The sequence below is a fragment of the Vicia villosa genome, linkage group LG3 (assembly GCF_029867415.1).
Source record: "Vicia villosa cultivar HV-30 ecotype Madison, WI linkage group LG3, Vvil1.0, whole genome shotgun sequence".
In the NCBI taxonomy this organism is placed as follows: Eukaryota; Viridiplantae; Streptophyta; class Magnoliopsida; order Fabales; family Fabaceae; genus Vicia; species Vicia villosa.
This window is the reverse complement of record NC_081182.1, coordinates 131822534-131840296: the sequence shown is the minus strand read 5'-3', so window position 1 is coordinate 131840296 and position 17763 is coordinate 131822534. Positions and strand designations below refer to the sequence as shown.

Below are 17763 nucleotides of genomic sequence, written 5' to 3'. Positions count from 1 at the left end.
AAACTGTGATATTTCTCTTATCGTTTAAGCTTAATCTCACTAAGATATTACAACAGCAATGTAGTGAGTTGATGAAGATTCTGAGCTTTGATTGAATAGCGTTTCAGCAAGTTTATTTTCGTTCAGAGTTGTTAAGAATTGGTAACCTTGCTTCTCATCAGAACTTCATATTTATAGGCGTTGAGAAGATGACCGTTGAGTGCATTTAATGCTTTGCGTGTTCCGTACAGCATTGCATTTAATGTTATACGCTTTTGTCAACTACCTCGAGCCTTGTTCACGCTGTGTCTACTGACGTTGCCTTTAGTAGCTTTAACGTTCCTTTTGTCAGTCAGCGTAGTCTGCCACCTGTACTTCCTTCTGATCTGATGTTTGTGAATACGACGTTTGAATATCATCAGAGTCAAAACAGCTTGGTGCATAGCATCTTCTGATCTTCTGATCTTGAAGTGCTTCTGTTGCGTGATACCATCTTCTGATCTTCAGTGCTTCTGATCTCATGTTCTTCTGATGCTTTCATAGACCCATGTTCTGATTCTGCTTCGACCATCTTCTGATGTCTTGCCAGACCATGTTCTGATGTTGCATGCTGAACCATTTGAGACACAACTTCTGAGCGCTGAATTATGCGTACTCTTTATATATATTTCCTGAAAGGGAAATTGCATTGGATTAGAGTACCATATTATCTTAAGCAAAATTCATATTATTGTTATCATCAAAACTAAGATAATTGATAAGAACAAATCTTGTTCTAACAGCAACCTGGGATCCTACGGGGCTCGGGTTTCAGGTGTGAACAAGCCTCAGGTCAGGCAGGTGTTTGTGAAGAAAAACCGCTCGTTCGCAGAAGCTGTTTGCCCTGTTCTTTCTCCTACCGGCGCGAAGGTGAAGGGTAACATTCCTTTGGTATATCAATCCTCTGCTGAGATCAGAGGTAGATTAGCTAAAGCGTATGTCGGCAACGTTTGTGTTCCGGGGTCGGCTCACAGGATTCAAACCTATTTTGAAATGGAAGGTGTGTATGCGATCAAAGTCTCTCCTTTGGGCAGCAATTCTTGTTTGTTAGAGGAATTAGAGGAAGGTTTTATAGAAGACTTAATCGGCGAAGGTGAGGTTTGGTGGAAGAGTTGGTTCTCGGAGATTAAGAAATGGGAGGCGGTTGCGGTGGAAACGAATAGGGACGTCTGGCTTAGTATTTATGGCATTCCGCTTCACGCTTGGAGTCCTAATTTCTTTATCTCTTTAGCGGAATGCTGGGGAAGATTTATTTGCATTGATGAAGCCACGGCGAAAGGAGATGTCTTCGACGTTGCAAGAATTTTGGTTAGTCTGCCCATCGCATCTGTGATTCCCGTTTCGATCACTTCTTCTATCGATGGGCTGGACTTCGAGTTGTTTATCAGAGAGGAGGCTCAGGGTCAGTTTCGAATTTCGCCCAAGTCTTTGATGGGCAAGTCTTTGGCCAGTAGTTCTTCTGACTCGGGGGATGTTTGGCTGAACGAGAACGACGGTGTGGAGGGAAGTGTGTCTGATAGCATCGAGCAGTTCTCCGATGAACATCCTCTGGACGGAAATGGCATTGCTGAAGGTGGAGCGAAGAGGAATTCCGTTGAGGAAAACCCTACCGTAGCGGCTGATTTTGTGAATGCGAAGGGCTCTTATGCTGGTATGGTTGGACAGTCCGCGACTCAGGCTTTAGGCCTTTTCGATTCTGCTGTTAATAATTTCAGGAATCTTCCGCGGGCAGCTGAGCGCCGGAAGGTTGTATCCGGCAATACAAATCTGTCTTCTAATGGAGTGCACCCAGCGATTGCTGCATCTTCTGGTCACAGTGAGAAGGATGAGGAGACGGTTTTGGAACCGTGTTTACCGCTTGTTATGCAGAATGGGCTGAAGGTTCGGGGTAGTGCTAAAGGTTGTTTGGCCAGGGAAACTCTTATTTGTTCTGGAAGTGATGCATCAGCCGGTTTTGGTCATGTTATGGGAGGGCAACCCGAGAATGGTTCTAAGGAGGTGGGGCCAATTTTATCTTCTCAATCCAGGGTGTTGTGTTCTTTGGGTGGATTGGGGTTACATTCAGGACATAAAAAGGTGCGGTACAGGAGGGTGGAAGATATTGGGGTCAGCTCTCTGAGATGTAGGCAGGGGGGCGGAAGTTTATTTCAAAACCTTCGGGGCAGCATCTTTGCAAAACAGTAGCGGCACAGACTGGGGGCAGTTTTGGTTCGGTGTGCTACGGGAATCACCCGGAGGAATCGGACATTTGTAGGAACAATGGCAGGCAGTGGGATTTCCTTAAAAAGGATGTTGGAGAGAAATTATGGGAGGCTATAGTGGCATTGGGAGTTGTTGATGAGAAGGGGAGGAACAATCTTGTTTGTAGAATTGAGGAGTTGGAAAAGGGGCGAGAGGCATTATTGGATAGAAGGAAGGAGCACACTAAACCGGGACAATGATTATCGGTTCTTTGAATATTAGAGGGGGAGCTAATGCGCTCAAGAGAAGGCGTATTAGTACTTTGATTGACAAAGGAAATGCGGATATTTTTTTTCTTCAAGAAACAAAAATCATCAATATGGATGAGAACTTGGCCAAGAGTTTGTGGAGACATCCGGAGATAAATTTTTCCTTTTCAAACTCGGTGGGTAGATCGGGCGGCTTGATTACTATGTGGAAGAAGAGTAATATGGACGTTCTTTTTAGCTTTAAAGGTGAAGGCTATTTGGGTTTGAAGCTTTGTTGGAAGGATGATAGTTACTACGTTGTGAATGTTTATTCATCTTGTGATTTACGTAAGAAGAAGGCTTTGTGGGACAAATTACTTGACTTGAAGGATAAGTATAGTGATGGGGAATGGATAATAGGAGGGGATTTCAATGCAACCAAAAATGGTAGAGAAAGAAAAGGGAGAGGAAGTGGTTGTCTCAAGAAGGAGATGGAGCTTTTTGAGGAGTTCATCTTCAAGAGTTCTTTGGTTGATATTCCGTGCAAAGGGAAGAAATATTCGTGGTTTAGTGGTGACGGTAAGTCTATGAGCCGGATAGACCGTTTCTTATTATCTAACACCGTGGTGAATAGGTGGGAGGTAGTTGGTAAATTCATAGGGGATAGAGATGTTTCGGATCATTGCCCCATATGGATCATGACGGATAAATATAATTGGAGGCCGAAACCATTCAAATTTAACAATGAATGGTTTTCTTTTGATTCTTTTATCCCTTTTGTTGAAAAAGAGTGGAAATCTTTGAAGGTGGAAGGAAGAGGCGACTTTGTTTTGAAAGAAAAGCTTAGAATCCTAAAAGACAAACTCAAAAAGTGGAATTCCGAAGTCTTTGGTAAAATAGATTTGGAGATAGCGGAGGGAGTTGCCGAGATTAACCATGCCGATGATAGGTTAGCCTCTTTTTCTAACTCTTTTTCTCCTAATTTTCTTGATGAGAATGTGGATATAAGAAAAAAGGCAACTAGTTGTTTTTGGCGGAACTTGAGAATTAAAGAGAACATGCTTCTTCAAAAATCTAGATTGAAATGGCTTAAGGAGGGTGATTCTAATAGCGGTCTTTTTCACAAAGTCATGAAGAATAGAAGAAGACTTAATCATATTGGTCCGATTTGTGCATCGGGAAGTATGGTGGAGTCGGTGGAGGATGTGAGGGAGGAGGTGTTTAAACACTTCGGGAACAAATTCATTGAAGCGGAGGAGGATAGACCGGTGTTAGAAGGCATTCCTTTCAATTCAATAAGTAGGGAAGAAGCGATGGATATTGAGAAACCTTTTCTAGAAAGCGAGATAAAGGAGGCGGTGTGGGAATGTGGTGATTCTAAGAGCCCGGGGCCGGACGCCTACTCTTTCCTTTTCTTTAAAAAGTGTTGGAATGTTGTCAAAGAAGATTTTATCAAGTTCTTCAATTACTTCTACCTTGGTAGACCCATTGCTAAGGTAATCACTTCATCTTTTTTAACTTTAATTCCGAAATCTAATAATCCTATTGGATTAGACGATTATAGGCCCATTTGCTTAGTGGGATGCCTTTACAAAGTGGTGGCGAAGCTTTTGGCGGGGAGATTAAAAGGGGTGCTTAATTCTATTATTTCACCGTGTCAAAGTGCTTTTGTCCCCGGTAGGTACTTGTTGGACGGTGTGGTGGTGGCTAATGAGGTAGTGGATTATGCGAGAAAGGAAGGAAAAGAGTGCATTTTATTTAAGGTAGATTTTGAAAAAGCATATGATAAGGTGAGTTGGAAATTCTTGAGATACATGTTAACTAAGATGGGTTTTGGCGAGAGGTGGTTGAAATGGATGGACTCTCTCGTGTTTAAAAGCAACATGTCCGTTTTAGTTAACGGTTGTCCTACGAAGGAGTTCGAGGTGAGTAGAGGGTTGAGACAAGGAGATCCTCTTTCCCCCTTTCTTTTTGTTTTAGTTGCGGAGGGCCTCTCGGGAATTGTTAAAAAATCTATAGAGATGGGGGATTTTCAAAGTTTCAAGATTAATGGTAATTGTCCGGTTGAGATGCTTCAATTCGCGGATGACACTTTAATTGTGGGTGAGAGTAATTGGAAACACGTGTGGGCTTTGAGAGCGGTGCTTCGGGCTTTCGAGCTTGTGTCGGGTCTTGGAATTAATTACCAAAAAAGCAAGTTGATTGGGATTAATTCTAATCATCACTTTTTGGAAGCGGTTTCTCAATTCTTTTCTTGTAAATTGGAAGAGAGCAATTTTTATTTCCTTGGAATCCCCATTGGGTTCAATCCGAGGAAAGAAGCTACTTGGAGTCCTCTTTTGTCTAAGTTAAAGAATCGTTTGGAGGGGTGGTCGAACCGTTTTTTAAACTTGGGTGGTAGGATTACTCTTCTAAAGTCCGTGCTAAGCTCTTTGGCCATTTTTACCTTATCTTTTTACAAAATTCCGAGAAAAGTGGCAAAGAAGATTACTAGTATTCAAAGTAAATTTTTATGGGGAGGCGTTGAGGAAAGAAGGAAGATTCATTGGGTTAGGTGGGAGGAGGTCACGCTTCCTTTGCATAAAGGGGGGTTAGGAGTCAAAAATTTATTCTCTTTTAATTTGGCTCTTCTTAACAAATGGAGATGGCGGATTATTCAAGGGCAAGATACTTTGTGGTTTAAAGTTTTGAACTCTCGGTATGGTGACGTTACTTCCAAAATGTTCGGGAGTGAAGGAGCTAATAAAGCCCTTTCAAAGTGTTCATTTTGGTGGAAGGATATCTTAAAAATTAATTCTTCTTCTTCTCTTGATCCAATTGTTGATTTGTGTAGGTTTTCCGTCCATAATGGTTTTTCCACTCCTTTTTGGGAGGCGAGGTGGTTGGGTGACTTTACTTTGAAAGATTTGTTCCCGGATTTTTATGCCATGACCCGGTTGAAGTTTGTTTCGGTGGCGGCCATGGGAGGGTGGAATGATGGTGTGTGGAATTGGGGGGATTTCGGTTTATCCGAGGTGGAGGTGGAAGAATTGCGGTTGGAGGAGACTTTGGCGGATTTTAAAGGGAAGGTGGCGGATTTTAGCGGTTGGTCGGAGGGAAAAGATTCCGTTGTGTGGAATAATGCCGATGATAAGGTTTTTTCGGTTGCTTCTTGTTACGATTTCTACAACAAACTCCGCTTTCGTTTTGGCCCCCCATTAGGAACGATGGTGCTTTCATATTGTTGTGGAAATTGGAAGTTCCTTTTAAATTCAAGGCATTCGGTTGGAGACTATTCCTTAATAGGCTTCCGGTGAAAGATTTGTTGAATTTCCGAGGTATTTCTTTTTCTTTAGAGGATTCTAAATGCTTGTTTTGCGGTCTTTGTTTAGAGACTTGCAATCATTTATTTTTTGGTTGCTTGGTGGTGAAAAATATTTGGAGTGAGGTTGCGTGTTGGGTTGGTAAAGGGGACACGGTAGATGATGAGTGTTTATCGAATTTTATGGATTGGCACTCTTTTTTTCGTAGTAAAAAAGTTAAGCATAGGAAGTTGGGAGTGGTTTGGCTAGCTACCACGTGGATAATTTGGATGGTTAGGAATGGTATTTGCTTTCGGAAGGAAGAATGGAATGTGAATAATACGGTTTGGAACATTAAGCACTTGGTTTGGAGGTGGTCTTTTTGCGGGAAAATTACTTACCCCAATTATTCTTTCTACGAATTTTGCATGGATCCTTTGCATTTTTTGTCGTAGTTTTAATTGGTTTGTAATCTTTCTTTTTTGTCGGGTTATCCCGTTTCTCTGTGTAATCAGGTTGGAGAACCCTTAGTTCTCCGTTTTAATATATCTTGCTTACACAAAAAAAAACATGAAGGATGGTAGTAACATTGTTATCGATAGTAATCTTGAGATCAAGAGGATAAAACTGTTGGAGATATGGAAACACTGACATTTGACGGGCATTCACAACCCAAAAAAGTGGTGTTTCCCGTCAAAATTTTTCACTTGAATCAAATATTTCCTTTGATCTTCTTTTCTAATTATAAGTTTACACACATCTAGGAATCCTGCATATGCTGCAACATGAAGAGGAGTAGCACCTATTTCATTTCTTATTTTCAAACTACTTTCATCCCCAAGCTTTTCGATTGCTTCTACAAGACTTTCCACTACTTCTTTGCGTCTGATGCTTACTGCCACGTGTAATGCTGTTCCTCTTCCCACGATATCTATCTTGTGAAAATTACTATCTTCCTTGTCTACTTTTAATATAATAAAGTAGAAGACATATGAAATTCTATCATTATCCCTCTAATCACCAATTTGAGGGTGATAAACGGGGACATAGATGTAATTGCATCTCCTTTACTACTTTAATTAATAAATAAATTTTTTAATCATTTGGTAACCTTTCAATTATCCATTTTTTCCCCTCATTATTACTAACGTGATGCCTTTTTTTGGAATTGTGAAATCTTCCTTGGAATACAGCAAAACCTCCTCCACGCTTCAACCAACAAACCCTAATCTACAAACCATTACTATCCTATAACTACCGTAATTACTTCTTCCGTCCAAAACAATTAAACACCCTTTGAACAAATCAATTTGCAGCATGCTTTTTTCAGAAACAACCTTGGAACGGTACAAAATATTTTCATTCTTCACCCTCTTAGACTTCTGCAAAATCCTTCAAAACATACTCTCATAAATCTATAAATTTTGGCATTTGATGTCCACCGAGTTTCAGATTTTCTTCAATCAATTCTTCATTACGGTATTGTTGCTTTTCATCTTCAACGTGTTCCCATCGAATTATTAAGATTTTCTACCTTCTATCTTCAACGTGTTCCCATAATTTTTCAGATTTTCTCCTTCTATCTTCAACGTGTTCCCAGAATTTTTCAGATTTTCTCCTTCTTATGCAAACTAGGGTTAGAATTTCTATTCGCGTTCGATTTGGAACAACATGCTATTTTGTTTAAGTTTGATTTGGTACAACATGCGATTTCCAAGTCGTTCTTAATCCATTCTCTTTTCTCATGTTTTCCATACTTTGTTGAGATTTCCGCAAAATCTAAAACTCTGTTTCTGATAAGTTAAACACAACATATGTTTATGTTGTTTCTGATTTATTTACAGTTATATCATATTTTTATAATTTGATTCATATTTCTTTTTGTGTTTTCATATCAATTCAGTTTTTGTTGATTTGAACTTATGAACCAATCATAAAAAATTTGTTTTTGTTTAGTTCACACTAAATCACTTTCATTTTTGCTTTAGATCGTTTTTGCTTCTAAGCTGTTTAAAAGGTTCTCACTTTGCTTAACAATGTTGCAGATTGAAGAGATGGAGCACAGGGAAGAATGATGACAATATTTTATCTAAGCTTTTCGAGTTACCAAGAAATCCTAAATAGAAAAAATGTTGATTATATTGTTTTGGTTTAATATAAAAAAAATATGGTTACTTTATTGTATTTTTGTTTTCAATTGATGTTTTTCTCTTTCTTTTTTTATTTTAGGACATTGTTGAAAAAGTTATGGCCTTTAGTCAAGAAAGAGTTGAACCTTATAAACCGATCTACAATGTTTCTGCTACATGTTTGATTAGCACCATTTGTCTCAATCAGGCGACGGAACATTGTGGTTTTTGAAGTAGTTTTAGATCTATTTTGTTTAGAAACCATTTAATATGAAAATTGGACTCACTGTTGTTTACCATTTTATTATTCATTATATCACTGGAATGGATATCTTTTAGACTTCTCAATTTTAATTATTATATTTCCCATTTTGTTTTGCAGCAATAATTAAAATATATTTTTACTGATTCAAAATTATAATACATTTTTCCTGATTGATCTAATAAAGTATATTTAAGATACACTAATATTTTATTGAATAGATCTAATAAAATGTTAGGAATATTAATGATATATTTTAATTTGGTGTTAGGAATATGTAAACTGATACTTAATAATATAATTTTTTAAATATACTTAAAAAATTTCAAATATCTTTGGTAGTAAATAATTTCAAAGGCTAATGTAATTTTACAATAATATATAATTTTTTATTGAATGAGATAATATAATTTTTTTTTGGGTAAAAGAGAGGGCCGAAACTCAAAAAAAAAACTACAAAGCTTTATTATTATTATTATTTATTATAAAATGTTAATATTTATTCTAAAGAATGAGATAATATAATTTTAATACATGTAATATAACTTTGTATTTTTTATAATAAAATGTTAATTTTTTTTAAAGAAATTCGAAAAATATTTGTTTTTGATTAATATCGTAAAAAGAATTTATTTACTTTCTATTAAATAGAATAAATTTTTTTGTGTCATATCTTTTTTATTCCATTTATGACTATATTTTTTTATTATTAAATACTAATTATAAAATCATATTTAATGTTAGGAATATTAATGTTCAATATATTTTGAGTTTTACGGTATATATTAAGGATTCAATTAAGTATATTTAAGATACACCAATATTTTATTGAATAGATCTAATAAAATGTTAGGAATATTAATGATATATTTTAATTTGGTATTAGGAATATGTAAACTGATACTTAATAATATAATTTTTTAAATATACTTAAAAAATTTCAAATATCTTTGGTAGTAAATAATTTCAAAGGCTAATGTAATTTCACAATAATATATAATTTTTTATTGAATGAGATAATATAATTTTTTTTGGGTAAAGGAGAGGGCCGAAACTCAAAAAAAAGAAACTACAAAGCTTTATTATTATTATTATTATTATTATTATTATTATTATTATTAATATTATTATTATTATTATTATTATTTATAATAAAATGTTAATATTTATTCTAAAGAATGAGATAATATAATTTTAATACATGTAATATAACTTTGTATTTTTTATAATAAAATGTTAATTTTTTTAAAGAAATTCTAAAAATATTTGTTTTTGATTAATACCGTAAAAAGAATTTATTTACTTTCTATTAAATAGAATAGATCTTTTTGTGTCATATCTTTTTGATTCCATTTATGACTATATTTTTTTATTAAATACTAATTATAAAATCATATTAGTATTATTGTCAAAGTTAATATAATATTATACCCTTAATTATAATGGCTTTGGTATAATTTCCTTAATTGTAATTTTTTACTAAATTTCTAATTAATTTTTAAAATAATAAACATTATAACCTATATATAAGGTAAATTTTCCATATATGGTAAAAGAGGGGCTAATATTGTATTCCAATTAATGTATTTGATAAACGTAATTAATACCTGTATTCAAAATGTAAATGAAATTTTTTAATACATATATTCCAATTAATGTATTTGATTGTTGCAACAACTCTCCGTATTCAAAATCCAAAATAATTAAACTATAATTTTAATACATGATTATGGACCATTGATTTTCCCAAAATTTAGTTCCTATCTTTATAAAATCATTAGTTCCAATGTCCATTTATCATTATAATTTTGTCTTAGAAGACGTAAAGTCCCCTAATTTTTCCTGAGGCTTGAAGCTGAACATTGTTAATTTTTTTATTGATGTATTCCAATTTAAAATAATAAAAAAAATCTTTTTTATTTTTTAATACATGTATTTCCATTAATATATTTCATTATTACACTTCATAGTCAAAATCCACATAATTCATCCTTATATTAATTGTCGTTACCTTAACATAACGTAATTAATCAAAAATTTATTTCGGTGTTTGTTCCAACCTTAACCAGCCGAAAATATAATTTCTTTAGGAAGGATAAGATTAAATTACAATTAGGGACATAAAAGTTTAAAATTGGGATTAGATTTTTCTCACATAAAAATGGAAGGATAAGATTTTAGTTTAAAATTGAGATTAAAATTTTCTCACGTAAAAATTAATTAATTTACTTACCAAATTCGATTTTATTTTATTTTTTATAATTTACTTATCACATTCAATTTTTCAAAAAAATTTCTTTTAGTTTTTCAACCATTGTTATTTATACAACTTAACTATGTTTAAATTTATTTTATATTAGATGATAAAATCATATAATATCAACAAAATCCATAAATTTACAATACATAAGAATTTAAAATTATTGCCATGCTCGATGGGCCGAACCTATTTTTCTGACCGACTGACAAAATATTTACTTAAATTGAACAGATATTAGAGATCATATGTTTAATAACTTCTGAATTACTATAGCCATGCTTGATGGGCCGAACCTATTTTTCTGACGGGCCGACAAAATTTTTACTTAAATATATTAGAGATCATATGTTTAATTACTATAGCCATGCTCGATGGGCCGAACCTATTTTTCTGACGGCCCGACAAAATATTTACTTAAATATATTAGAGATCATATGTTTAATATCTTTTGAATTACCATAGCATATAACTTCTAAATTACTGCACAAATTTAACAAACATAATATTATTTAATTTATTAAATCTAATCAAATTATTAAACCAATATGTTTTTTTGGTATATAATATATTTTATTTTATAATATTTGTTAATAAAAATTGTAAAATTAAAATTATAAATAATTATAAAAATTACAGGCATGCCCGACGGGACAAACCTGTTTTTCTACCATATATTTGGTTTAATAGCAATTAACAAATCTATATATATCCTGACAACTACTACAACTTAATAAATTAAATTAATATTTGTATGACAATCAACATTAAATTTTTTTTGTTAATTCGTATAAATTAATATACATTTTTAAATCATAACTATATAATATTTATTTAATATTTATCGACTTTACGTGACCCGTGCGAATGCACGGGTCCTTTACTAGTATTTGTTAATTACTTCAACCCAATCATCTCCTAATACTAGGTCCCAGAACTTAGCTACATATTTTCATATTGTAACATGTGTTAATTAATAAAAAAATGTGGAGAAGTTACTGAGTGTTAATATATAAGGAAAAGTTTAGACTTACCTTGATCATCTTCCATTTCTTGCTCCGGAACTACATATATTCATTTTTCAACATTTGTTAATTAAAAACAAAATGTGGAGAATCTATTCAGTGTTAATATATAAGGAAAATTTAGACTTACATTTGTCATCTTCCATTGTTATTCCAATGATTTCCATAACTACATATATTCATTTTGCAACATGTGTTAATTATAACAAAATTTGGAGAATCTATTGTTAATATATAAGGAAAGTTGAGACATACTCTGATGATGTGCAGAATATATTGCCATTCCTGAAGATTGAAATGCAGAATGAAAGTAGCTTGTGTTGGTCCAAGGTACTAAGCAGATAGTGCAAGCGTAACTGTCTTATATTATATAAGAAAAGAAATGAATCTGATACTTTGGAAAAACCTTGAGCATACTCTCTTCCAAACACGAGTGTCACTTACTAATATTTTTATTCCTTTCTTCAACTTTGCAGCTTTTCAAGTATGCAACAAACATATCATAGGATGAGAAAAGCAAAGTGCAGTATGTCTGTTTCTGAGTGAAACTCAAGCTTAAGTAAAACTTTCTTTTGTATTCGACGCAGAGAAAAGCAAACTGCAATATGTAATCGTTGGACATGCAGGTCGATAATTTTAATTAAAAACATCTTACCATTGTTAACAACGCTGATTGATAAGAAAGTTATTAACTACCAACCTGATATTTCCACTCCTAACCAATTAAAAATCAAATTCCATACTTTCAAACAACTTTTCATTAAATAAAATATTATTACATTCTAATTTCTAATTAAATAACAAGTGTGTGTGTGTTCAACTTTAATTCACATTTTTCAAGTTAATTAGAAATATTTTATTCCTTTCTTCAATTTTGTTTTTCATCGTTGCAGCTTTTGAAGTGGGTGAGACATATCATATCATAAGTAAAGCAAAGTGCAATATGTTCACAAAATGTTCACTACAGAGTGAGACTCAAGCTTAAGCAAAAGCTACTTACCTTGTTTCACGTGTTTTTTTCCGTGTAGCCTAAGAGTATGTTTTTTTTTTAAGCAAGTTTCATTAATGGAGAACAAAAATCCCAAACTCGATTACAAAGGGCCGAGGTAAAACACTCGGAGAAAGAAAAATTACACACCAAATGAAATTTAAGAGATATAAAACAAAGGGTTTTTACAAAACTCGTAAAAATTACAATTGGTATGTGTGATTTCCGATAATGATTTTTCCGTTTGGGGCTTTCCGGTAGCCTCACGGTGTGATCCCTCGAGCGTCTTTTTTCTGCTTCTTCGGCGGATACTGAAGGGCTCTAGAGTGGTATCGTGACTCCTATCATCTTCGGTTTAAATTCCTGGCTTTAGGGCTCAGGGACCTTGGTGAGAAGAATCAACCGATATTGTTTTAGGGCTTTTGGTATCACCGGGTTGTTTCGCTCTGCTTTGTTGGTTCTTCGTCTTCGTCTTTCTGCAAGTGGATTAGCTTTGGCCTCAGCTTTGGAGCGGTGGGTTTTCCGGTTTTTTTAGGTTCTCTGTCGGTGGCTTCTCTTTCTGGGGGGTTTAGGGCATGAGTGGATTCCGACAACACAGTCAAATCGGAGGTTGGAAGACAGTCACTGGGCGTCGATTGCTGAGTAATCGGGGGCTCAAATGGGACACTTTTCCTTTGGGGGGGGGGCAACAGTAATCGCTCTTCGACGGTGGGAGACATTACGTCTTTCTACGTGTCTGAATTTCCAGACTCATACTGTGCGAAGGATCTTTTCCAGCTGTTTGGATGTGTAGGGGATGCGGTGGAAGTTTCTATATCCCCAAGGAAGAACAACAGGGGCAGGCGATTCGGTTTTGCGCGATTCGCAGGCGTTCAGGACGGGAGGCTCTTTGCGGTCAGGCTCGATAATATTCAGATTGCTGGGGGAAAAATTCATGCGAATCTTCCGCGTTTCATCAGGGGCAAGGTGGGAGGAGTCACTGGGAGTTTTGGGGTGGTGGCTCGGAATAGTGGAGTCCGAGGAGGGGTTTTAAAAGGAGGCAATGAAGTGGGGGAAGGGAGCGGCAGAGTTGGGTGGAATGCTAGCAGGGGATCCAGATCGTTCGCGACGGTGGTCAAGGGAGGTTTGGCCGTTGACGTTGATGTCGCGGAGACGAACCCAACTTTATGCTTCAATTCCAAAACCGTTGTCAAAGAGAGGCTTAGGAAAGCGTATGTCGGCAGAGTTCTTATTCCAGGTTCGGCCTTCAACATTCAAACTTATATAGAGATGGAGGGTGTTTTTGCTGTTCGTGTCACACCGATGGGAGGCGGCACTTGTTTGTTGGAGGACAGGGAACCGGGCTTCATTGATGCTTTGATTGCGGAGGGCGAGACTTGGTGGCAGTCTTGGTTCTCCGAGATTAAGAAGTGGGAGGAAAATATGGTGGATGGGAGTAGAGAGGTATGGCTTAGAATCTATGGCATCCCTGTTCATGGGTGGAACCCGGAGTTTTTCATCGCTCTAGCGGAGGTGTGGAGGATTTTCATTTGTGTGGATGAAAGGACTTCTAAAGGAGAGGCTTATGATGTGGCTAGAATCAGAGTGAAGATTAAGTTGAGTTCCAAAATACCAGAATCTGTTACAGTCAACATCGATAACAAATCCTTCATTCTTCTGGTGAGAGAGGATGTCGTGGTCGTGCATTCTAATAATAACGAGAAGCCGCAAATCAATGAACATGAGTCTTCTTCCACTTCTTCCGATGGAAATTGGCAGGATGATAATGGTGGCGATGACATACTATTCGAAACTGGGGATTCCTCTGATCCAATTCGGCAGTTTTCCGAACCTGAGGATTTGGATAAGGCGCTATTTCCGGAACAGCTTGATAAGGCCTCTCGTGTGGCAGCTTCAGGCGGAGTTGCAGATGAGGGATTTTCGCAGAAAGTCAGTTCTGCTCCGATTCTGGCGGAGGTAATAATGGGTAGTCATCCGGCCGGTAATTTTACGGGAGAGGGTAGCTTTGACGAGGCCATTTCTCAGTTCCGTGCTGAATCTTCCGTGCAGGTTGTTGCGCAGACAGATGCTGGGAGGGAGGAAACAGAGGGGCTGGTTGCTTCTTTGGCTGCGGTGAATTGTTCTCCCGCGGTGGCTGTTTCTGTTTCGAACAAAAAGCTGCGTTCTAAGAAGGTTAAAATGAGATCTGTGAATAGGGTAAGCAGTGCTGGAAAGGGCGGAGGTAACACGCTATGTTGTGGGGGAGGTAGGAAGGCCGAAAAGAAAGAAAACAGTAGTGGGAAGGGATTAAAAACAGGTTCTTTTTTGGTGAATTACAAATCTGGTTTGGGGAGTTTGGAAGGGTCTCAGTGCTCTGTTTTTTATGGGGAACACATGGAGGAATCCGACATTGTCAGAAGTAACGGGCGGCAATGGAAATTCTTGAAAAACGACTTTGACGGGAACATGTGGGATGCTATTGCGGCGTTGGGTGTGGTAGACGTGGAGGGACGTGGAAAAAAATTATGTTTGAAGAATGTCAATATAGAAGACGAGAACGGGGAAGGACGGAAGGAGTTTTCTAAAAGAACCTCATGATTATTGGTTCATTAAATATAAGAGGGGGGATGAATTCTCTTAAGAGAAAGAGAATTAGCGCTATCATTAAGAAATCTAAGGCGGACGTGTTCTTAATTCAAGAGACCAAGATTACTAGTATGGAGGACGGATGGGCTAAAAGTTTTTGGAACTCTCCGGAGATTGGTTTCTCATATTCGAACTCTTTGGGTAGATCGGGAGGCATTATCACTCTATGGGATAGAAACAAAGTGGAGGTTGTGAGTAGCTTTAAAGGTGATGGGTTCTTGGGCACAAAGGTGGAGTGGAAGAATAGTTTCTATTACATTGTTAATATTTATTCTTCTTGTCTCTTGAGCAAAAAGAAGGAATTGTGGAAGAAGCTTTTGGAGTTACAAGACGCTTTCAAAGATGGTGAGTGGATTTTGGGAGGGGACTTTAATGCCATAAAAAACTCTAACGAAAGAAGAGGGAGGACGGTGGCGGTGAATCATGTTGAAATGGATCTCTTTTCGGAATTCATTGATGAAAGTGGTTTGGAGGATATCCCTTGCAAAGGTAAAAAGTTCTCTTGGTTTAGTGGTGATGGTAAATCCATGAGTCGGATTGACCGCTTTCTTGTTTCTAGTAGTACGGTAGCTAGGTGGGGAGTGGTTGGTCAATTGATTGGCGATAGAGATATCTCGGATCAATGCCCGGTTTGGATTTTGAAAGATAAATTGGATTGGGGACCGAAGCCATTTAGATTCAACAACGAGTGGTTCTCTCATGATTCTTTCCTTCCATTTGTGGAGAAAGAATGGAGAAGCTTGAAGGTGGGAGGAAGAGGCGATTTTATTCTTAAGGAAAAACTTTGTTTACTAAAAGACAAATTAAGAAGGTGGAATAAAGAGGTCTTCGGGAAGATAGAATTAGATATGGAAGAAGGAGTTCGGGATTTGAACATTGTCGACGAAAGGTTAGCTTCCTTTGATGATGCTTTTTTTGACGAAAATCTAGCTTTAAGGAAGGAATCTAGTGCTAATTTTTGGAGGAATTTGCGTCTAAAAGAAAATATGCTTATTCAAAAATCAAGAGTAAAATGGATTAAGGAGGGAGACTCCAATAGCGGTTTTTTTCATAAGATGATGAAACAAAGGAGAAGAATAAACCATTTGGGTCCCATTTTCACCTCGGATGGTGTGGCGGAGTCGGTTGAAGATGTCAAAGACGCGGTGTTTAGTTACTTCGAGCACAATTTTTTAGAAACGGAGGAGGATAGGCCGGTCTTGGATGGAATCTCTTTTAATTCCATCAACGGTACGGAAGCGGCGGATCTTGAGAAGCCTTTTCTAGAGTCCGAAATTAAGGAAGCGGTGTGGGAATGTGGTGGGGATAAGAGTCCGGGTCCGGATGGCTATTCTTTTCTCTTTATAAAGAATTGTTGGCACTTTATTAAAGAAGATTTCTTTCGGTATTTTGAGTATTTCTTTGAAGGTAATGCAATTTCGAAGGCAATCACCTCTTCTTTTTTGACTTTGATTCCGAAGAAATCTAATCCGGTGGCTTTGGCCGATTATCGTCCCATATGTTTGGTCGGTTGCATGTACAAAGTTGTGACTAAGTTATTGGCCGATTATCGTCCCATATGTTTGGTCGGTTGCATGTAAAAAAGTGTTGACGTCGATCATTTCTAATTGCCAAAGTGCTTTTGTTCCCGGTAGGCAATTGCTTGATGGTGTCTTGGTTGCTAACGAGGTGGTAGATTATGCAAGGAAAGAAGGTAAAAATTGTATTCTTTTCAAAGTTGATTTTGAAAAAGCATATGACAAAGTGAGTTGGAATTTTCTTCGGTACATGATGAGACGGATGGGTTTTGGACAAAGGTGGTTGAAGTGGATGGAACTATTGGTGTTTAATAGTAACATGTCAATTCTTGTGAACGGTAGCCCGACTAAGGAATTCACCGTTTCTAGGGGTTTGAGGCAAGGAGACCCTCTTTCCCCTTTCCTTTTTGTTTTGGTTACCGAAGGTTTAACGGGATTAGTTAAAAGATCTACCGAAGTAGGAGACTTCCAAAGATTTGAAGTTATGAGTTCGTGTGGGGTTGATATTCTCCAATTTGCGGATGACACCCTTCTTGTCGGCGAAGGTTGTTGGAAGCAAATTCAGGCGATTAAGGTGGTTCTTCGTGCATTTGAAGTGGTTTCGGGCCTCGGTATTAATTTCCAAAAGAGCAAACTTATTGGAATTAATTCCAATGCCCATTTCTTGGAAGTGGCTTCTCATGTTCTCTCTTGCAAATTGGAAGATAGCAATTTTTTCTTTCTTGGTATCCCTATTGGCTTCAATCCTAGAAAGGAATCTTCTTGGAATCCTCTCATAAAGAAGTTGAAAAACCGTTTGGAGGGGTGGACCAACCGCTTTCTTAATTTAGGAGGTAAAATTACTCTTCTTAAGTCCGTGCTTAGTTCCTTATCCATTTTCACTATGTCTTTCTACAAAATGCCTTCGAAAGTGGTTAAAAAAATTACTTCTATCCAAAGCAATTTTCTATGGGGGGGAGCGGAGAACAAGAGGAAAATTCATTGGGTCAAGTGGAGGGATGTCAATCTTCCTTTTGAGAAGGGGGGTTTGGGCGTCAAAAACTTAGCATTGTTTAATGTGGCCCTCCTCAACAAATGGAGATGGAAGATCCTTCAAGGTACCGACGCTCTTTGGTATAGTATATTGAAAACCCGTTATGGTGACTTGTCTCTTAGAATAATGGGTGGAGAAAAAGGGGCGGCCCACCGTAGTGGTTCTTTTTGGTGGAGAGATCTCTTAAATATTACTCATA

At 36.8% G+C, this 17763-nt stretch overlaps 2 protein-coding genes across 2 annotated transcripts; one reads left to right on the top strand and one right to left on the bottom strand.

Annotated features, from left to right (window-relative positions):
* Positions 1–6393: 6393 nt before the first annotated feature.
* LOC131658986 (uncharacterized) lies at positions 6394–11547 on the bottom strand. The gene is made up of 3 exons (XM_058928232.1): positions 11532–11547; positions 11411–11440; positions 6394–6689 (listed from the first exon to the last, which is right to left on the bottom strand). The coding sequence occupies exons 1-3, from the start codon at positions 11545–11547 to the stop codon at positions 6394–6396; spliced, it is 342 nt and encodes a 113-aa protein (XP_058784215.1).
* A 158-nt stretch (positions 11548–11705) lies between these two features.
* On the top strand, positions 11706–14966 carry LOC131658985 (uncharacterized). The gene is made up of 3 exons (XM_058928231.1): positions 11706–11731; positions 11878–11885; positions 13183–14966. Exons 1-3 carry the CDS (start codon positions 11706–11708, stop codon positions 14964–14966), a joined length of 1818 nt encoding a protein of 605 aa, XP_058784214.1.
* The last annotated feature ends 2797 nt before the right edge of the window (positions 14967–17763 follow it).